Source organism: Hemibagrus wyckioides, linkage group LG06, assembly GCF_019097595.1.
Source record: "Hemibagrus wyckioides isolate EC202008001 linkage group LG06, SWU_Hwy_1.0, whole genome shotgun sequence".
Classification (NCBI taxonomy): domain Eukaryota; kingdom Metazoa; phylum Chordata; class Actinopteri; order Siluriformes; family Bagridae; genus Hemibagrus; species Hemibagrus wyckioides.
The window spans coordinates 31,575,600-31,597,374 of NC_080715.1; the positions used below are offsets into that span (position 1 = coordinate 31,575,600).

Genomic DNA, 21,775 nt, shown 5'->3' on the forward strand with positions numbered 1-21,775 from the left:
AAACTCACCTTACATGCAAGGTGTTCTTGTGCTTGTAAGTACAAAAAGTTAAAAGCTGGCCCCGTCGCCCTGTGTGGTGATACCACAGTCCACCCTGGACCAGGAAGTAGGATCCTGTGATTGTTTAGGATCCACATCATCTCCTTCAATTTGTATAGTTGCTCCTTCAATTTGTATAGTTACAGTTGCTCATGCCCAAAGCTCTTCTCATGTCTGACCTCATATGGTCCAGACATCCCCTCTGCTTCAGGCTCTGCAGACCCTCTGAACTCGGGCAGCTGCTGATTTCCATTGACAGCGTGCCTTGTTGCTCTTTGAATTAGGGGCCAAAGGAAAACTGGGCCAGTCTTTCCCCAGGAGCAGCAGGATGGGAAGTTCAGGGATCAGTCCCACGAGGGGCAGCCACTCCCACCTACCCCCCACCGCTTCTAAATTCTGACCTGTGCGACAGGAATTTCACAGACATTGACATGAACACACTATAGTGATAAAATCCGCACTGGCTTTGCTGTGTGGGTCAGGATTGCAGGCCAGGCCAAGGTTACAGTGCTCCCAAAGAACAGGAGGTCCGAGATGAGCTTGCTATTTTCCTCAGTGGTGACAGTGGATGCCCTGGGTGGGGTCACGTTGTGGAGGGCACATCCTGCTAACCAGGGCTTGTCTGCTCTTCGGATCATTGGAGGGTCAGGCTTGGCCAGCATGGGCTCACTGACATTGGGTCCCCCAGCAGAGCTTGTAAGAACCGCTCCATGATGACCCTTTCGAGCTTGCAGGGTGCAGCGAATATAGGGAGCATTGTTTTCACTGTCTTCCAGTAGTTCTGAGACACAAAGAGTAACACAGATCATGCATCTCAGCATATGTCAGCATCTGTCTGATGCTGTCCTTGTAGGCTCATTATTATTGTCTGTAATTAGTCCTACTGTGGTGGTACCATCAACAAATTTTATGATGTTGGTAGGATGGTGGGGGAGCAGTCATGGGTTAAGAGGGAATAGAGGAGGGGGCTGAGGACACACCCCTGTCTTGAGCCAGTGTTTCTGGTTTGTGACCGTGCTTGTGCTTCAGGTTTTTCTGTTGACCTTGCCGGTTTGACTAGTGTTTTGTGCCTGGCAATCATTGTCCCTGTTTCTATGTTCCTATACTTTTGCATGTTTCTAATTTTGTGACTGTTTTGTTGTTTCTGTCCTGTGACCTTTTTTTATTATAAAAATATACCCTGTGTTTGCATCCAATTGCATTAATATAACTGTTTATTTTGATCCAATGTTAAATATTCAGATCCGTGCTCCCCGAAAATATTATCACCTTCAGATTGGAGACTTCCGATGTGCTGTGGAATAAGTATTGACTCTTGCCTACATACGCAGTTCCTTTACCAAACAGTTATATGGATGTTATCTATGTGCTAACTACCATATTAATATCCTTAATGTAAAACATAACGTAATAGAATTTTAGACTAGAATTCAGATTATTTAATATTAAATTAAACCTTTTTGCAAAGTCATGGTTCTTGACAATTTTTTTCTCTGGGCTCCAACTTGTTGGACAGTTTCCTATTGGCACTGTCCCTTGTCAGGTCCTCAATGGAGGTTAAAGCTTCTGTGTTTAACTGTTTAAAAAAATGAGCAATATACACAGTTTATTTAAAGAAATAGGACATTGTAATTGAAACAGAACGTGTTATTCATAACGAGAATACTGAGCAGGCTTCCTCTAATAGGGACGGAAGTTTTATTAAAAGCCAGTGCACATCAGTCACAGCAGTGAAAGATATACCCCTGTACAGCATTGTTCAGTGGGCAGCAATAGAAATAAATGGGCATTCATAGTCTAGGCAGAGCCTTTCTTTCAGATGGCAATGTTGGCGTGGCTCTTCCGCCTAGCTGTGGAATGAATGAAACAAACAAAAGCTCAATAATTTTTTTTATCTAAGGAGACAGTACAAGAACTAACAGGCAATGTTACATTCACTGAGAGGTGGACACACTTTATATCTATTGCCAGAGGCTGTGTTGCTGGTAAGAAAAAAACTACTTTGTGTTTCAGAGTTATATAATCTTTTTATCTTTAGTTTAATTACTTTAGTATCATTAACCTGCATTATGATGTTAATCATTGTATGTAATTGTTTTTCAAATAGTATTTATTGTGTCCCCTATATTAGTTGGACTAGGCTCTTATAACAAAGACCACATTTCCCCCTTATGGCATTGATAATGTGTGCAACCATTTATTTTTTTGGTCTAGATGAATTCATCATCCTGAGTTTTAGTATGCTGTATGCGTTAATTAAAACTGAGCTATTATGATCTGCATGTTCTCCATGTCCTGCAGAATGGACATTTTTACTTTGGTATGACCCAGTTAGAAACAATGGGTTGATTGTTTTCTGTTTTTACTGTGATGATTGTATGGAGCTTTTCACATCTAAATCAGGACTTCCAGATCGACTCAACACATGGAAAAATAGTTCTCGAATTTCTTGTTTATCTTAGTATTAAAACTTTATTAGTTTTCTAGCCTTAGACCTTTTGGGCAAACTAGAAATTGCCCACAGTGGCACATAAGTAGCCCACTCATGAAATTATTTATGGAAGACTATTGGGCTATTGTGTACTGTGTGTGCTGATAAATAGGCTGTGCATGTAAGAAGATTCATGCTGGTATAGATTATTTTATGAGCTAAAATGAGTGTCATTATGGCATTGTTATTTAAGTAGGTTATTAAGCAGACTGGTGCTTTTTGTGTATTGCATTTAGCATTAGAAATCTCACAGATATTTTTAAAAAAAAAATATATTTATTAGCATGTTTTACCCAGTATTTTTATTACTATTATCTAGAGGTGCAACAGTTGAATGATTTTTACCAACACTTTAATTTAAAGTCAACAACTGAATTGAATCGAGGTAACAATTACAAATGGATTGTTATCAGTTATAATTGATTATAAATAGATTAATATATAAAAAAAATCATTTGACATTTGGGCATATGATTAAACTGCTATGTAAACAGACTAGCTACAGGATTTGTCCAGAGCTCTGATATACATATGAATCTATCAAATGCAAGTAAATTGAATAATCATATAATATTTTAGCACATTCACTTGTATTGTCTAATAGCCAAACAATTTCAACCATTTTCCATCCCATTAATTAGCTCGCTTCATATCACAAAACACCCTCCAATTCAGGAAAGTAAGCTGCACCGAAAGTCAACAAGTCTAGCATAATCTTGTTTTATAAGCATGTTTCATTTACAGCAGCAAAATGGCATGCTTCAGCTCTATCTCCCCAGATCCTATTCTAGTTTTTCAGAAGATAATTGGTTGATGGATTGCATCAGCTGGAGCTTTGATCCAGGCAGTAGGCTTCCTTGCAATCTCCAAACTTACAGCAGTAGCAGGGAAATCAGCCAGTTTTGACCCATTCGACTAGCAGTATATGATCGAGCATTAGAAAAGATTTCAACTAATATTGCTATGTATATGATATTCAGTGAGGATTGCTTTCATGTGTTATTATATACATTTTATTTGAGAGCATTGAAGAATACAATAAGCATTATTTTGTACATTTAATATTTTTTTCTTTGCCTCTCAGGTTCTGCTGTTCCTACTCACCAGAGAACATAAAGACTTATCACTAGAGTCACACAGACAAGCAGTAGTTGACAAGACTCCACACTCATCAGGGAATTGAACTTTATTTAAGAGACAATTCTGCCATTAATAAGGAGGGTTTTCCAAGTAATGCCACTACACATTACACAGCAGTGATGAAAACCATGGCACAACAGCTCCTAGGCTTCTTCCTGGGACTCCTGGGCTTGGTTGGTACTCTGATATCAACAGTGCTTCCTCAATGGCGCCAAACAGCTTATTTTAGCACTAATTTGATCACTGCTTCATACTATATGAAAGGTCTATGGATGGAGTGTGTTAGCCACACAGCTGGAATTTATCAGTGTGAATTCCACCGATCAATGCTTTCTCTGCCTAAAGGTCTGCTGGCTGCACGGATTTTAATGGTGCTTTCCTGCAACACCTCAATTTTGGCTGCCATAGTTTCAGCTGTAGGCATGAAATGTACCCGCTGTGCCCAACAGTCCCATGCCAAGGGCTACATAGCTGTGAGTGGGGGGTTATTCTTCATCCTCGCTGGCATTTTCTGCCTTATCACTACATCTTGGACAACCTGTGATGTCATCATAGATGCATATGATCTCCTTTCTGCTGCTGGGATGAAGTATGAGATCGGCTTGGCTGTGTACATCTCTTTCTCATCAGCTATTTTCAGTATTTTCGGCGGCGGGATGCTATGTGTTGCATCATGGGATGTACGAAGTTATGTAAGCCACAAGGTGGCAGATCCACAGGTACCAGGCCCAAATTTACTACAGCATGTGACAACCTATCAAACAAACACTGGCTTTGAAAATGATCATTCATCATCACCAACTTTATCCTCCAGCAGTGGATATAGGTTCAGTGATAGCATTAGTGAAAGTAGTATTAAAAGTAAAACTTGAGGTAAAAATTGCAGTAAAAATGGTAAAGGTTCTGACAAAATTGAATAGCATTCATTGATACAATTATATAAATAAAAATATATAATACAAAAAAAACAGCAAAATTTTTTTTTTTTTTTAATTTTAAATAACATTACAATACCCATGCTTAGTAAACTAAATTAAGTCAGATTAAAATGAGATCGTAGCAACAAAAGTAAGTAAAGTTGGTGTTGATAATTAATTACAATATCTATTAGAAAAAGAATACATTATAATAAATACATTGAGGTGGAGTGTGAGGGGAAGAATGTTATTATTGAACAACTAACACAGGGCAAGGGAGTTGTACAGTGTGGTAGCTGTGGGTATCTTTGCTGCACCATAGCTGTGTCTGAAGCTGAAAGAGCTCCACTGAATGATGAGGTGTTCATGGAGGGGGTGACAGTCATTGGTCATGATGAGTGGCAGTTTAGGCAGAATCCTGTCCTGCAAAATTGATTATAGGGCGTCTATATTGTTCCAATTATCTGTCCAGCTTTCCTGTCTAGCAGCTCACAAGAATTGGCAACGCAAATAGAAAGATGGATAAATATATTTAACATAAAAGAAACAGACACAATAGTGTAAACAATATACACAATAGTTGTGCAAACAAGTAAGCATAATAATATAGTGTAAATGCACAAGACTTTCAACAGACTGCATAATTTTGGCTGTTCAGCATAAAAGAACATTTACATTGCTTGAGGTGAAAAATATATTCAAGCACTCACACCCATCTCTGAAACAGTAGCATACTCCTAATCTCGGGTGAGGCTATGGAGGTTTAAAAAAATGGCTTTTGGAAGCACAATGATTTCACGAGCCAATATGCTTGTATACTAACGTGTAATGTTGGCCAGTGTGTTAAGGTTTAATTAGTCATGTTTAATCTTGTTTAATACTAATGCTATTATATGTTCTTAATAGTCTATATGGATCATACAAACTGTCATTATTAAGTTTAAATTATAGTACTTTTATAATGTTGACTGTTTTCATCAACTGAACATTGAATGATAACCCAGAGTATCGTACATTAAATTTGGATTTTGTGTATCATTACACCCCTACAAGCAACCACACATTTCATAGAGTTTAAAACAAAAATAACTACTGTAATCATTCCACAAATGCTAACAATTGCATAAATGGATCACTTGAAATGGAATGCATTTTACGTATATTGAAGGAATTACCATGGCTGTTTAAGAGCAGGGCCATGTCAGTACTCAATGCTAGTACTAGAGTATATTTAAATATTATAGATCTTCAGATCATGAGGTAAATTTATGTTCATTCTAGTTTCAGTATTGTTGCTGAATGAGCCAAGGAAATATTCCAAATGAACTAATTACAATGATTTTCTTTGTCAGAATTTTAATAAATATAAAACTGTCATTCAGACACCATATGCCTTGTGTATGTCATTATCTGAACACAGCTGTGTTTATTATTTAAATTTATCCCACAGAGAGCATGCACAGTGACTCAGATTGAGTCGAAACAAATCAACAAAATATATGAACACAAGAATGGCATCAACTAATGATGCAGTAGCATAAAAAGAGGTTCTAAGAGGTTTTAAAGAATGCAGTGATTTAAAACACATACACATGTTATATTTGTATATTACTTCTATTTTAAGATCCAGTAATTAATTAATGTGCAAAAATAATATATGCCCATCCCACCTTGACATGAACAGTATGCTGAGACAGATCCAGGTGCAGTTAAAGACTTTAATGGAGGCAATACAGACAAATCCAGAAATCACTCAGCAAGGACAAGAAACAGGCTTATGTCAGGCAATCAACAAACATTGCAAACAAGATTAGGCAAAAACACAGGAATCTATGTACAGGCAGAATCAAGAACCAGAGTACCAAACATGTCACAACAAGGCTTGGTAAAGTCAGTAGCACAGGACAACCTGAGAATTTACTTCACAAAGTTTTGTGAATGAATGTTCCAGGTTTAAAGTGTATGTCAGACTAGGAGCAGGTTTGTGTGAACAGAAGTCTGATGATTGGATGTAGGTGTTCTGGGGGAGCGTAATATGGGACGGCAAAGTCTGCAACCTGTTCAGAGAAATGGGGTGTGTGGATTTTATAGCTCTGACATGCAAGTTTTATTTTGTTTGGTTGTGTGTTTTCAAGTACATATACACTGTATACAATATTTGGGTTATTTACATATAAATTCTAATTAAAGAAGCATCTGGTGCATTTTTAGTGGAAACTTCACTTCCACTAACTTTAACTTTACTTAAATGAACCAGTTAATTATTCATATAAAAAAACAGTGTACTAATTTTCAGCAATTTTTCAATGAAACTAAAATAAATAAATGTTTGTCCTAGAACAAATCATGAAGTCATAAACCAACTGAATTCAGATTTTCTGATTAGTGCAGTAAAGTTGTATGTAAACAACATTAACCTCAGATTTGTGACTTTTAAGACATTCACTGGCTTTAACAATTCAAGGATGGACCATTGTCATGTTTCAAAACTTTAATCATAGAATGAAATGAAATGAAATAAGATGTGAAGAGATGAGCTGAAATTGTATGTGTGTGTGTGTGTGTGTGTGAGGTCGCTTGTGCATTCACTCTTTACGTAGTGATCAACACAAGGTGGCAGCAATGGCTTTATGAGATTTCTGTACAATTATATTTACCCTGTGGACACAGAAGGTGTCAAATTAAGGAAATGTATTGATGTGAAGTGTTGTATTCCTGGAATCAGTTTAATATGTGGTGATCATCTTGTTTTGCCCTAGTCATATTTATTCATTAGTTTCTGACCAACAAAAGCTTGATCATGAGTAGGAGTAGGGACAGAAAAGCTGCATTTATAAGCTGTGTGTAAACTGTTTGTAGTGTGTGAATGGGTGTGTGAGTGTATGTGTGATTATGCCATGCAGTGGATTGTCACCAGCATTAAAGCTAGTTAGAATTTCCACTAAATTATTGCATCCTATCTGTTCATCAATTTATTTTCTGTACCACATATCCTACACAGGGTCATGGGGAGCCTGGAGCCTATCTCACGGGACTTGTGGCACAAAGCAGCGGACACCCTGGACAACTTGCCAACCCACGACAGGGTACAATTACACATACACACACAAACACTCACACACACACACACACACACACACACTGAGATATCAGTCAGTCTACAAAGCATGTCATTTGACTGGGGGAGGAAACCAGAGTACCCGGAGGTGACCCCAAAGCACAGGAAACAAACCCAACCCCAGAGGTGTTAGATGAGTAGGCTAATCTATAAGGCACAGTGCCCCCTAGACCAGTGGTTCCCAAACTGTTTGAAAGCATGGCACCCCTTTGTATTTTTTTTTTTTCCACGGCAACCCCAACCCAATTAAACTAAATATACATGCGTACATACAAATATAAAATTTAATCCAGATGAGCAAACAACAAATGAAGCATAAACAGCAACATGAATGTATTATAAAAGCCATAATAGACATAATATGAGCCGAAACAATCCATTTAAATGAACCGTCTGTCTTTTACAGCTGGATGATGCATATCAACAGACTGATTTGGACCATTTACTGTATGTGGGAATCATTGGAACAAAACACATTTAAAGATTGATACTTAACTCTTTTAATAATTCCTTTAGTATCTCATTTGCTTTGTTCAAAGCTGACCTTATTATATGGAATGATAGATATTTTAGGCTGTTTAAATTGGAAAAAAGCTGAGATTCTGCAGCACCCTTAGCCTTAGACATAACTAGGCATTTAAAATAAGTAAAGTGGATTTTTATATGGACATTTATTTTTACAACACGATGCTGCCATCCCCATACTTCACAGTTGGAATGATGTTCTTCAGATTAAACACCTCACTCTTTTTTTATCCTGCATAAGACTGATCATTATGGTGAACAGTTCAACCTGCAAGATTCCGACTGGTTTGCTATACTACTCTTGAGGCAGGGGTATCTTTCTTGCACAACAACCTTTCAGGTCAAGGTAATGTAGGACTATCTTAATAGTGGATATGCATATTCTGGCATTTGATGCCTCCAACTTCTTTACCAGTTATTTTCTTGTTGTCTTCGGTTTAGTTGAACCTTTCAAACCAAGGTTATCATCCAGTTATTTTTTTTGTGCCTCTTTCTGAATGATATGGTGCCTGTGTGGTCCAAAGATTTTTATATTTGCATAGTTCTTTTCTACCAAGAAGAAAAAGGAGGTCCACATTTTTTTTCTGAGCTCTACGCACTTTAAATAAATAAAGTGTGATAGTTTGGGGTTTTTTTTAACCTATTTTTTATCTACAACTAATATGTTGCAACTATAAAAGTCCTGTGTCACTATTCATATATGTGAATATGGTACACAGCATGGAAAAAGCTCATTTTCACTGTGTAAAACTGCACATCTATCCAGACCATAGTTTAGTACATGAATTAGTATTTAATACACAGTTAAACAGACCCTGATACGTTCATTCATCGAATACAGAAATCAATTAACTTTGTTTGTGTTATGCACAATTTTGGCCCTGATCTGTAATCCTTAATCCTTATGTGTTTACGCTTTTATGTACATGTCATAAAAGTTAAATTTCCACATTTCATATCGCCTAGCTCAGTGACGTCTGCAGACTTCTGACGAAATCAGATGGATATCCATATGTATTACCATGCCAGGGTTTTTTTTTTCTCTTCCAAATCAAACCTACATTTCTTAGTCTGAATAAATGTGAGAAGGTGAGCTTTTTAAAGCATCTGAAACTGTCAGCTCTTTAAGCCGGAGTGTCGGGTGTGAATGCGCTCTGCTTTTTGCCTGCGCTTCATTGTGCGTATTTTTCCTGCAGCTCCTCCATGAAGTGCACCTGAACATGGCCATCCATGTGGAAGGACTGGTGGCGATCGCGCTCTTTTACCTACTCATCTTATTTGTTGGGATTTGGGCAGCCTGGAAAAACAAAAAGTCTGGGGTTGGAGACAGTACAGACCAGAGTGAATCTATAATGGTGGGAGGACGGGACATTGGGCTGTTTGTCGGTGGATTTACTATGACCGGTAAGTTCAATACGACTTTGGAATTGAGGCTGGGGGAAAAAATCTCCTTTAGAAATGGGGTTGATGTTCTGATTTTTTTTTTATTATTATTAATAGGTCGTATTCCTTTGTTTAAATAATATTGGACAGATATTATGTTCGACTCTAATGTATTGTAGTAGTCTACACTGTGGGTAAAAAGGGTTTATTAATGGATTTTTAATTTTTAATTTTTTTTTTTTTTAGATTTTTATTAAGGGTTTGTTTATTAATGGATTTTTAAAGTAAAGAGAAAAATACATGCAAATAAAACATCATTCAGGCCCCGTATACTTTCGAACTTTTATTTGGTTTTAATGGGAAGATAATTATAGCAAATGTATTATTGTTTGTATCTGAAGTGCATTTATTTAGCATAATATACAAGAAGAATATAATAGAATACAGACTAGTGACACTCACACACACACACACACACACACACACACTTTGTAATTGCACTGTATGCAAGTATAGTGATTTGTATGCATGTTTTATTTTTTTTCTGAAAAATTCTAGCCACGTGGGTTGGTGGTGGATATATCAATGGAACAGCAGAATATGTGTATTTGCCTGGCTATGGGCTGGCATGGGCACAGGCACCCTTTGGTTATGCACTTAGCCTGGTAGTAGGTACGTCTCACACATTACTCTCCTGATTTTTTTTAAATATTATTATTATTATTATTATTATTATTATTATTATTATTATTATTATTTTTGCACATCAATGTCTGTTGCTAATGCAAGTTGCTGCTGCCTAGGCTCCTCACTTCAGTTGACACTTTCTAGAAATAACTCAACTGTCTAATATTGATTTTGTCAGGATATATAGCCAATACTCAACCACAGAGCCATGTTGCTGAGTCAAACATTTTATTAATAGCCCTATTATTGGAAAAAGTAAAGGGATGAATCCCAGAAGAACTTTAGGCAGAATCAGTCAGCAAGTGTTTTTAGTAATTAAAATCTAATTTTAATTAGAAAATTAAATGTTCATGTTTGCCTTTGATAGGGTTAGCATGTATGCAATTCAAGGAACAAGGTTCATGATTAACATATTTGTGCTTTAGGTGTTATGAATCTCTTCTGTCTTTGTGCTTTAGGTGGTTTGTTCTTTGCCAAGCCGATGCGGTCTAGGGGATACGTGACCATGCTTGATCCCTTTCAGCAGCTTTATGGGAAAAGAATGGGTGGTCTTCTCTTTATACCTGCACTGATGGGGGAAATCTTCTGGTCAGCAGCCATTTTGTCCGCGCTGGGTATGTAAAAAGCTATGTTATAGCTGTAAATGCTTAATAATTGTTCACCCTCCCACAAGATGAAGTAAAACATTCTCATTTGTCTGAAGAGTAGCTAAAAGACTTTTAAGTGTAACCTGGCACTGTTTATATCTCAAGATTGGTATAATTACAGTTCAAACTCAAGTGTAAACAGACAGTAATCAAAAGATAAACTGAACCTGGTAAAAGATTACATGTGACTAAGTCTAATTTATAGTAAATTGCTGCAGATACAATAGACAGACCCCATACCCTTAACTACTGCTAGAGGTAGTAAACAGAAAAATCTACAAGTAATACATAAAAAATAAATAAACAAGAAAACTAGGGTAGCAATATTCAAATATGGTAATGCCAGATTAATCTCAGTTCAAGAAAGCCACATAAGCAAAACAGTGGTACAAATCCATGTAAGTAGGAAAAAGCCATTCCATTTAATTTACCAACATCTTAAATCAGGTCTCTTAATGAGACCTAACTAAAACTAACACAGGAGAAAGAGGCCCAGACCCACAGGCAACAAGGACTGGAAAAATTGGAGTGACACCCAGATGGACTGATGGAACAGATGATTCAGACAGGCAAAAACATAAAAAGAAGTGCTTAGAATGACAGGATGATTTAAATATTACATGAATTTTATACATATTTGTAAGTATGCTCAAATGTTGTCATTCCTCAATATGTTGAATGTTGTCATTCCTCAATAGGTGCCACCTTAAGTGTCATAGTGGACATCAACATCAACATGTCTGTTATAATATCAGCGCTGATTGCCATCTTTTATACACTGGTGGGCGGGTTATACTCAGTGGCTTACACAGATGTGGTTCAGCTTTTTTGCATTTTTGTAGGCTTGGTGAGTCCCTACAGCATGTTTTTAAAGTCTCAGCTAATTATTCAGTAAATAAATTAAAACTAATGTAGTTATAAAAATATGGAATATGTGGGTTTATACATTATACAATATTGTATAATATTTATAGTGTTTTTTGTGTAATGTGTTAATGTGCGTAATGTGTAGTAGCTTTATTGCAGAACAGCACCAACATTATCTTAAATTTAAGTTAAAAACCCCAGAAAATAGTTTACATTTTAGATGTCCAAAGTAGCTACATTTAGTTTTGATGACCGCTTGGCACACTCCTGGCATTCTCTCATCAGATTCGCAAGTTCACCGTGTCAAGAGTTAATTTTGACATTTCTTGCCTTCCTAATGTGCTTTAGACATCAGTTATCTTGTGTAGAGGAAGGATGGGTACAGAGTCAATAGCCCTATTGTGCAAATCCATATTATGGCAAAAACACCCAGTTAAGAAAAGAGAAAAAATGGTCCATCATTACTTTAGAAATGAAGGTCAGTCAATCCAAAAAAATCTCAAGAACTTTGAATGTAACCCCAAGTGCAGTTGATGAAACCATCAAATGCTATGATGAAACTGGCTGAGAAGAATGAAGGAAGAGATGTGATGGTGTGGGGGTGCTTTGCTGGTGACACTGTTGGTGACAAAATTGAAGGCACACTTAACCAGCATCGCCACCAAAGCATTTTGCAGCGACATGCCATCCCATCTGGTTGTACTTGCTATTACTATAACTGTTTGCCCAAGAAGGAGAGTGATGGAGTGCTGCATCAGATGACCTGGCCTCCACAATCACCTGATCTAAATCCAGCTGAGATGGTTTGAAGGAAAAGCAGTCAACAAGTACTCAACATCTCTGGGAACTCCTTCAAGACTGTTGGAAAACCATTGCAGGTAACTACCTCATGAGGCTGACTGAGAGAATGCCAAGAGTATGCAAAGCTGTCATCAAATAATCTGTCATCAAATATTTTAAATAATCAAAAATATAAAATATATTCTGTTTTTTTAAACTACTTTTTGTTAACTACATAATTCCATATTTGTCATCATTTCCATGTCTTCAGCATTAATATACAATGTTGAAAACAATAAAAAAATAAAGAAAAAACATTGAATAAGAAGGTGTGTTTATACTTTTGACAGCTAGCGTATATTGCCAAAAGCTGGGGAAAACCTGTAAACTATATTGTAGGATTTTATTTTGTGGTTTCGAATGGTAACAACAGCACGTTAACTGAAGCTCTGATTAAGAATCAAATTTTATTTCAGAACAAAATACACTCACAAGTTTTAAGTGTACTAGTGAATTTATTTGTAATTCTAATAGAATGTTTTCTTGTTTTGCAGTGGATGAGTGTGCCTTTTGCTTTAGCCAACCCTGCAGTGTCAGACATCAGTGTAACAGCAGTGACAAAAGTATTTCAGACCCCGTGGCTGGGAAAAATTCATTCTTCAGATGGCTGGATGTGGGCAGATAACTTTTGCCTTCTGGTAATCTAATCTAATCTAATCTAATCTAAACTAATAGAACAGGGTATGGTACTATTAATAGAATAGAGCATAGTATTTTAGAAATGATCAGTGACAGGGAGATGTGATGAAGTGGAGTTACTGTCACCACCCCAGAGCACATCCATGTCAGCACATCCCAGTATGTTTCATTCCCCTTATACCATTGCAATTCTTTGTAGTTACAATTAGCATTCAAAAACAGGTTATTTTTTTCACTGTCTTAAACTAAAAACATAAAAAAATTGATACTTGAATTTTTTAGAAGAGGGCAAAATTAAATAGTATGGAAACACGGTAGAGACGTTCTTTAAGTTTAGATGTTTCCAATTTCTACTTTTAAACAAAGGTATACAGTCAAAAGTTTTTATTCAGAACAGGGTTGTCAAATCTTATCTGTAAAGTCTTCCGCTTGGTTGGAATGAAAATCTTAAACCACAACAACAATCTCAGGATATGATTGGACACCTCTGATTCAGGAGAACTAGACAGAAAGTTAAAAAAAAAAGAATATTCTGAAATTATTTATTCCAGTAATCTTTAACCTGTAGCTGACCATATATAATCCAATGGTGGCAGCAGAGCAGTGCTTTACTGCTGGAATTTAATTCTGTTAGAAGTTGCATTTCAGACAAGATAAGATATTTTGAATTAAAATTAAAACTTAATTTTAATATTATTTTTGGTGAAAACATAATTTCATATTTTGATCCCTATAATTATGATTCTTAATTTTGTATAAAATGTTAAAAATATTTGAAATAAAGTGCTTGTGTGTGTATGGGCTGAGGCTGTTGAGACTGTTGAGACCCTTACACACAGAAGCATTTTCTTTATTTCAAATATTTTTAACACTGGGTATTTACTATAGTGGTTTTGTGTTTTATAGATGTTGGGGGGGATTCCCTGGCAGGTCTATTTTCAACGAGTTCTTTCTGCTTCTTCAGCTACTTACGCTCAATTACTCTCATTCCTGGCTGCCTTTGGCTGCCTTATTATGGCACTTCCTTCCATTCTAATTGGTGCCATAGGGGCATCTACAGGTAAGGCATTTAACCTGGTCATAACCTTAGCCAACCATGACTTTATGTGGCTTGCTTTGTGCAACTGGTCAGTGCCATGCTGAAACAGATTTGGGCCCTTTAGTTACAGTAGAAGTAAGAAAGACAATGTTAGCCTGTGTTAGCACTAAACAGTGGTCTACTTCCAGGATGAATTATAAGGAACCTAAGGGCTAAAATCTGTGGCACTCTTGCATATAGCAATTTGAGATATTCCACATGCAGACACAACAAACTAAAATCAAGGCCCCTAAAGGATTATGTTATTATCATTACCCATGACCCATAATGCCTTGTGCATCACAGCAGGAGTTCTTTATTGTCTTTCCTGTAAGTGATTTAATTGTCTATAATACATTGTATTATATGTATTATAGTATTATCGTTGTTACACAATGCTATGCTTGTCTGTGTGTTTAGGAGAAATTAAGGAGTCTGATGGCTTGTGGGATGAGAAACAATCTGGTTGTTAGGGTCCAGATGCTTTGGTAGCTTTTTTAAGCTGGCAGGAGGGTAAAGATAGAAAAAAGAACTTGTATGAGGGATGCATGGGGTCATCCACAATGCCGTTGGCAGATTCAACATGTGATGTAAATGACTGTGATAGAGAGCAGAGAGACACAGGTGATGTTTTCAGCTGTACTCCCTTTCTGCTGCAGGGTCTTGCAGTCCAAGAGAGTGCAAATTTCCCAGCCAGGCAGTGATAATTAATTTATATTATTTACTGTCCACTGTCACCCAAATGAGGATGGGTTCCCTTCTGTGCCTGGTTCCTCTCAAGGTTTTTTTTTCTCATATCATCTCAGGGAGTTTTTCCTTGCCACCATTGCCTCGGGCTTCTCATTAGGGTTATCTTTAAATTTATAATTTTTCTATGTTTCCATACTTCTGTAAATCTGCTTTGAGACAATGTCCATTAAAAGAACTATACAAATAAATTGAATTAAATTGATACAGCTGTTCAGGATACTCTCAATACTCCTCCTGTAAAACACAGTCAGGACGAGGGGGTGGGAGATGGACTTTTCTCGGCCTTTGCAGAAAGTAGAGACACAATTGGGCTTTTTTGGTGATGGAGCTGTGTTCCTCAAACTGAGCACAGATCTAGTTCAGTACACCTGGAATGGAGGCTTCACTGTCTCAGTCAAATTAGGTTGTCCTGTAGTTAGTGAATGCCCTGCCACATGTGCTGGGTGTCTGAGTTTATCTCAAAGTGTTATGCGAGCAGTGATATGATGGAACATTAAGGAGAAAGAGCTCATACTCTCTGGTCTTTAGAACTACAAGGAATGAATGCATTCTTCTGAATACAGCTATTACATCAATATCCAATGCTTTCACTGTTGCCTCAGAAGCACTCTGCATACAGCAAAAAAGGGAAATTCCAAATACTAAGCAATTCTGAAATTCATGTGAATTTTAAAAGATTCTACTTTCACTGAGGTTGTTGTGATAAATATAATTTGAAGTGACATTGAAAACATTTTTTAGTTTTCTGTAGTTTTCAATAGTTGTTGTGTGTGTGTGTGTGTGAGAGAGAGAGAGAGAGAGAGAGAGAAAGGGAGAGAGAGAGAGAGAGAGAGATAAAGGGAGAGAGAGAGAGAGAGAGAGAGAGAGAGAGAGAAAGAGACTTTAGTAGTGGCATTGCTATTGGTGCCAGATGAGTTGGTTTGAGAATTTCAGAAGCCGCTGATCTTTTGATATTTTTAAACACAGTCACTAAATGGTGTGAAAAACAAAAGAATTACAGACTGAGTGACAGTTCTGTGGTTGGAAACACCTTGCTGATAAGAGATGTCAGAGGAGAATGGGCATATTGGTTGGGGCTGCTAGGAAGTATATAGTAACTCATATAATCATTGTTTATACAACTGAGCAGAAAAGCATCTCAGCATGCACAAAACATTGAAGCTTGAAGGTGGATGAGCTAAAACAGGAATCTGAAGCTTTTATGAAATGATATGAGGAACCAGACTCAGAAGGAGACCCATCTTCATTTGGGTAGCACTGGACAGTAAATAATGTAAATTTAGGTAATTTCCTTTACCTAAGAAAAACTATACATTGAAAGCTTGACTAAATAAATGTCTTTTCAGCCTGGACTTAAACTCTGAGAATGTGTCTGAATCCCCAACACTAATTGGAAGGCTGTTCCATAACTGTCGGGCTTTGTAAGAAAAAGCTATGCCCCTGCTGTAGCCTTTGCTACTTGAGGTACTACCAAATAGCCTGCACCTTTTGATCGAAGTAGGCATGGCAGATAATAAATAACCAAAAGTTCACTCTTGTACTGTGGCGTAAGACCATTCAGTGCTTTATAGGTCAGTAACAGGATTTTATAATCAATGTGAAATTGGGACTGGGAGCTAATGCAGTGTGGATAAGATAGGAGTGATGTGTTCATATCTTCTGGTTCTAGTTAGGACTCTAGCAGCTGCGTTGTGGACTAACGGGAGCTTGTTTATGCTCCTACTGGAACATCCAGACAGTAAGACTTTACAGTTTACAACCTAGAGGTAACAAAAGCATGAAGTCAATAATCACACCAAGGTTTTTTCACTGCACATGATGAAACAGAAAGACCATCCACAGTCACTCTGTAATCAGAAAGCTTACCTCCAGCTGAATAGTCCTAGTACAAGCACCTCTGTCTGTCAGAGTTAAGCAGGAGAAAGTTAGTGAGCATTCACTGTCTAATGTCCTTTACACATTCTTCAGTCTTAATAAGCCATTGTCTGTCATCTGACTTAGCTGAAACATATAGCTGTGTGTCATCGGCATAACAGTGGAAACTAATACCATGTTTGCAAATAATTCCACCATGGGGTAGCATATATAAGGAGAAAAGCAGTGGAACTAAAACTGAACCTTGTGGAACACCAAACATAAACTTAGTAGGCATAGAGAGTGATTAAACATTGCTTCAGAAGTGGCCAGAAAATTAATTAATTTTGCTTAATATAAGCTTTTGATCCAAGGATAAGCCAGAAGCAAGTATAAAGCAAAAGTTACTAATATATAATACTATATAATACTAAACTATATAGTACTAAATATTATATACTAATATAATATATATAATAATGGTTACTATAGATGTTGCATGGAAATGACTTTCGTGCTATGTTCTGTGTAATATCATGAAACTTGCACTGCTGGTGCTTTTCATTAAAACAGTGGTAAATGTGTTTAACAACAAACATTTTAATCATTATGATCAATAATGGACATTTGTCAGACTGGAACCAGACATCATATGGCTCTGTGCCACCGACAGAGAAAGATGAATCCGACATGATTCTGCCTATTGTGCTTCAACATCTTTGCCCACCTTTCATCTCGTTCTTTGGCTTGGGGGCCGTTTCAGCTGCTGTGATGTCATCTGCAGATTCGTCAATTCTTTCAGCAAGTTCAATGTTTGCACGCAACATATACCAGCTTGCTTTCCGTCAGTCGGTAAGGACAGCTAACAGACCAGGGCACACACACTCACCACTTGTATTCAGTGCTTAGTATGTGTTGTCTCTCAGACCAAGACCATGATTGTACAGCAGTACAATTTTATTTTATTTTATTTGTGTGTCTGTGTCAAAACAAAATTGCTTTAAATAATTATCCCTATTAAATTATGTGAACTTATTTTGTCTTTTTAACTCCAATTGTTATAATACGTTTTAGATATTGAACAGTTTATAAATTTTCAAAAATCAAAGGTAATCCATTGAATACTTGTGAGTTGAGTTTATTTACTTTTTTCTATGGCAGCAGCAGGTGAATTTTGTTCCTGACTTTAACCCTACTGAAATGCCGTATAGTGTGGTCATAATGTTAAATGTTAAATTATATATATATATATATAAAATTTCACATTTAACATATATTCTAATGGGAATTTAGATGTCCTATTCTACTATTTTGTTATATTTTAACTAAGACCAAATTACCATAGTCCCAAAGTTTTATGACCAGTAAAATCCACCATATTCTTTCTTGTTTTCCTCATTCATCTCTTGTTTCTGTTTCGATTCAGAAATAAAATGCTTTGCTTTTTTGCTCATTACATATAATTCACTTTAAGTGATTTGGCATAAACTTGTACATGGTATTGGTATACATCTCCAGTAATATTCTGAGAGCAACTCAGCTGGAGTAACTCAGCTGTCATTTCTTTCTGTGTAGGCATCTGACCGAGAAATTGTCTGGGTGATGCGAATCACAATCTTTGTATTTGGTGCGTTGGCCACAGCCATGGCTCTCCTGACCGGAACAGTTTACGGCCTGTGGTACCTGAGCTCAGATCTTGTCTACGTAATCATCTTTCCTCAGCTAATTAGTGTGCTCTTCATTAAAGGAACCAATACTTATGGTTCAGTATCTGGCTACATCTTTGGCTTGCTTCTGAGAATCGGTGGTGGGGAACCCTACCTCAAGCTTCCACCTTTCATCTACTATCCAGGCTGGTATGAAGAAGAGAAGGTGCACCATCTGACCAAAGAGGTGGAGCATGTTGTGGTGCAGAAGTTCCCTTTCAAGACTGTAGCCATGCTAGCTTCACTTTTGGGTAATGCTGTCCTGTCATACACAGCCAAGTATCTCTTTGAGAGTGGCACACTCTCTCCAAAGTATGACATTCTGAATGCTGTGGTTGCCAAGCACAGCAAGGAAATCATGGACAAGACAATTCTTGTAAGCAATGACAACATCATAATGTCAGAAATGACTCCAGTTAAACCAAGGACTGCATCCTCCTTGGCAGGAACATTCATAAACACGGAAGTGCTTATTGATGAAGGAGAAATCAGTATAGAACTGAATAATGAATGTGAATAGGGAGTTTCTGTCACTGATGTTTGATTGAGTGGAACATCTTTTAACATCTGTTAAGAAAGTAATTCTTAAAATGAATATGTGGCATGTTGAAGCTAAATGTCTTTGCAGCTTTGCAAACCATAATAAAAAGGGTGAGTCAACTGAAAATAAAATAAGAGCAATTATAATACATTATTTATATTCTGTTTCCTCATAATGTTTTGATATAATTAGTAACTGTTTATAGTTTTTATGCTTTTATGCTTTTCAGGTGCTTTAGGAGTAGAAAACATTTTTCAGTTCAGAAATTTTAATTTCATTCTTTTAAACAGTTAATAGTTAATGCACTAGGTTAATGCACAGGTACAGAAACAATGCCAGTGATCAACCTCAGATTAAATGTGCAGCATAAACACAGGACACAAATATTTAGTATATATTCCTCATTAAAGTGTATGGGCATGACAGAAGGTGAGTGACAAATCCTCCTCAGTTAAAAAAAGGCTCTTGTTAAATTCTTCAGTGTTCTCCATATTTTGCTCGTTTTCTATGCCTCTGTCAAGTTTGTTTAGAGTTGGCGGGAGCGTGGTCACAAGTCATTTATTAGGAATTTCAAGACAGATTGCGTGAAACTCATTTTTGTCATTTATGTCTGTAATATATATATATAAGATCAAAAACATATTACTGTTCTTACAGTGTTTCTAACAGTGAGTAGTAGAGCTTTCTTGTGATCGATCAATCCCCAGACAATGGCTTGTTATACTGTTCTGTCATTACAGCAGACATTTTTTTCAGTAGTGTTGGGTCTTAAATTGTGTGGATGTTGATGTAAATGATTTCAAAAATCAAAAATCTTTAAAAGATTTTTAAAAGAAACTAGTGATTAAAAGAAACTTGATTTCACTAGAGAAGCAAATTTAGTGGTGTATATGTTCTCTCTGTAATCTTGTGCTATGATGAGAACGATATAATATTCGCTGTGATCAATTACCAAAAATAGTTGTTTTGGTGATGGAATAAGTTTAAAAACGTATTTAAAAATGGTATCATGCAGTGTGTTTATGTTGATAAAGAATTTGCTGTTAAATTTCTTTTCTTGCAAACCTTTCTTGATATCACACAATGTATTTCTCACAGCATCAGGACAAATATGGACATTTTCTTTCTGGTTTTCATCTAAAAAATAGGATTTGGGACACTCCTCCAAATCATTGAATTCAGGTTTTGGGGTTGGGCTTGGCCCCTTAGTTCCAGTGAAAGGAACTCTTAATGCTTCAGCATACCAAGATATTTTGGACAATTTCATGCTCCCAACTTTGTGGGAACAGTTTGGGGATGACCCCTTCCTGTTCCAACATGACTGCACACCATTTTGGAGTGGAGGAACTTGACTGAGATGAAACCAAAACCAAATCTTCACCTGAACCAAATCTTATTTAACAAGGAAAAGTATAAAGACCACTGCTGTTGTCATCACTATCCTCTTCCAACAGGACCAGGTGAATGGCAAAAACAGTGTTAGTAGTACCTCAAAAGTAATCAGAGTCAACTATTGACCATGCCAAGAGAGTTGAAAAGTAAAGTAAGGAAAAAAGGGATTTACACTGGTTTTACAGGCAGAGGGATACAGTGAGTGTCAGGTTGTGTCCATCCTTAAAATGTCAAAGACAGCGCTTCATAAGAACAAGATCAAGCTGCAAGCATTGAAGACAACAAAGCTACAGACTGGCAGATGGTGAAAACGACTCTCCACTGACCGGGATGACCGCCAACTCATTCAAATGTTGCTCAACAACCATAGGATGACATCAAGTGACCTCCAAAAATAATGGCAACCTCCAGACCTGAACCCCATTGAAAACCTCTGGAATGTGATCAAGAGGAAGATGGATGGTCACAAGTCATCAAAGCTGAGCTGCTTAAATTTTTGTGGCAGAAGTGACATAAAGTCACCCAACAGCAATGTGACAGATCATTGGAGAGCAGGTTAAGACGCATGAAAGCTGTTTAAAAATTAAAATTTCTGAGAAATGTTGTTGGTTGTTAAAAAAAAAAAAAGAATATAATAAAACAAAAAATGTTCATTTTACCCAAACACATACAAGCTGTCTGTCCCTTCATATCCCATGCACCAATACACCAAGACAAATTCATTGTACCTGAAAAACAATTGAACAAACATGTACAAATGAATTCAAGTAAATTATAAAATGATGACATTACTTACCTTCTCATGATTTTCTTTGTTTAAGAATGCAACAGAGGACAGGAAAGAAAAGTGAGGAGGAGTTAATGATCTGTTTCATCTACTTTAAATCACCTTTAGCATATAAAATCTTATTAATGTGCAGCCTGGTCTAATAGATTGTGGAAGTTTAGAATGTTAGGGTTATATTTATGTTCTCCTAGAATATCCATCACACAAGAGCTGACTTTTAAAAAGTTTAGCATCCTAATCTAGCTAATGAATATTTAGATGGTAGTGCGTAATGTGCAGCCTACAAGACTTGCCTTGATTCACAGCTGTGGCCCAGTTAATGAAAGTTTACCACTGTTTTCGATTGAATAGTAACAAAATAATGATTAAAGAAG

The 21,775-nt window shown here is 36.8% G+C and overlaps 2 protein-coding genes across 5 annotated transcripts; both read left to right on the forward strand.

Moving 5' to 3' along the window:
* Nucleotides 1–1,792: 1,792 nt before the first annotated feature.
* LOC131355306 (claudin-14-like) lies at nucleotides 1,793–6,695 on the forward strand. Its single transcript, XM_058393693.1, has 2 exons — nucleotides 1,793–2,024; nucleotides 3,615–6,695. Exon 2 carries the CDS (start codon nucleotides 3,790–3,792, stop codon nucleotides 4,540–4,542), a length of 753 nt encoding a protein of 250 aa, XP_058249676.1. The 5' UTR covers nucleotides 1,793–2,024; nucleotides 3,615–3,789; the 3' UTR covers nucleotides 4,543–6,695.
* Nucleotides 4,251–21,205, forward strand: LOC131355305 (high-affinity choline transporter 1). Of its 4 annotated transcripts, none has more exons than XM_058393688.1 (10): nucleotides 4,251–4,389; nucleotides 7,589–7,673; nucleotides 9,427–9,634; nucleotides 10,172–10,285; nucleotides 10,759–10,914; nucleotides 11,646–11,794; nucleotides 13,149–13,292; nucleotides 14,200–14,353; nucleotides 17,610–17,827; nucleotides 18,551–21,205. In XM_058393688.1, the coding sequence occupies exons 2-10, from the start codon at nucleotides 7,593–7,595 to the stop codon at nucleotides 19,199–19,201; spliced, it is 1,875 nt and encodes a 624-aa protein (XP_058249671.1). In that variant the 5' UTR covers nucleotides 4,251–4,389; nucleotides 7,589–7,592; the 3' UTR covers nucleotides 19,202–21,205. The 4 variants fall into 4 exon arrangements, with proteins under 4 accessions (XP_058249671.1, XP_058249672.1, XP_058249675.1 ...); XM_058393689.1 differs by having other exon boundaries at nucleotides 17,649–17,827; XM_058393691.1 differs by lacking the exons at nucleotides 4,251–4,389; nucleotides 7,589–7,673; nucleotides 9,427–9,634; nucleotides 10,172–10,285; nucleotides 11,646–11,794 and adding an exon at nucleotides 12,549–12,692 and having other exon boundaries at nucleotides 10,814–10,914.
* Nucleotides 21,206–21,775: the final 570 nt, after the last annotated feature.